Here is a 621-nt window from a genome sequence, read left to right on the forward strand (position 1 = left end):
GCCTGAAGGGGTATTCCTGAGCAAGTGGCCCAGTTCCCGCTCATAACATGCAGCTGCCTGCTGCAGATTTCCATTCAGCTCATGATTTAATCCTTGGAGATACCAAGAATTGGATGCATTTTGTGGAAGATTTTCGTTGAGGTTTTGCAATTGGCATTTCATTTCTTCTTTCTCAGTTGGTGGTTTGCTTACAGACAAATCCACTAAATGATGCTGGGCAGCAGTGTCTTCTGACTTCCCGTGATACTCCTGGAGGTTGCAAGAGTGCTGCTGGAGTCGCTGCCTCTCAGGGTCAGGCAGCTCCTTACTGAGTGCTGTCGGACAACGTGCTTGTGCTTCTAGGTGCTCAGTGAGATCAGAGTGTGCATTCCGAGGAACCCGTCCCTCCACAATCACTTCATTCAAATGTTCCATAGCATATTTCTCTCTATTTGCAATAGCTTCAGATTCTTCTCTATTATGTATTTGTTTGATTTTTGCCTCGTAGAACCACCTGATCTGGTGATAGAGGAAGCTATTGTATGGTACGAACTTCAGTGCCTTCTTTAACAGTTCAATATCTTTGTCTAGGTCACCTTTTTTTTTGTAAAATTTGGCTGCACTACGAAGGACATCTGTTTG

At 44.4% G+C, this 621-nt stretch overlaps 1 protein-coding gene across 1 annotated transcript; it reads right to left on the reverse strand.

Moving 5' to 3' along the window:
* Positions 1-3: 3 nt before the first annotated feature.
* On the reverse strand, positions 4-618 carry LOC103583427 (interferon-induced protein with tetratricopeptide repeats 3-like; the record flags this gene model as incomplete). Its single annotated transcript, XM_008564741.1, has 1 exon — positions 4-618. A coding segment is annotated over one exon (615 nt), but the record flags the coding sequence as incomplete, so codon positions are not given.
* Between the last annotated feature and the right edge of the window lie 3 nt (positions 619-621).

Source organism: Galeopterus variegatus, unplaced genomic scaffold, assembly GCF_000696425.1.
Source record: "Galeopterus variegatus unplaced genomic scaffold, G_variegatus-3.0.2 Scaffold22875, whole genome shotgun sequence".
Taxonomy (NCBI): Eukaryota; Metazoa; Chordata; class Mammalia; order Dermoptera; family Cynocephalidae; genus Galeopterus; species Galeopterus variegatus.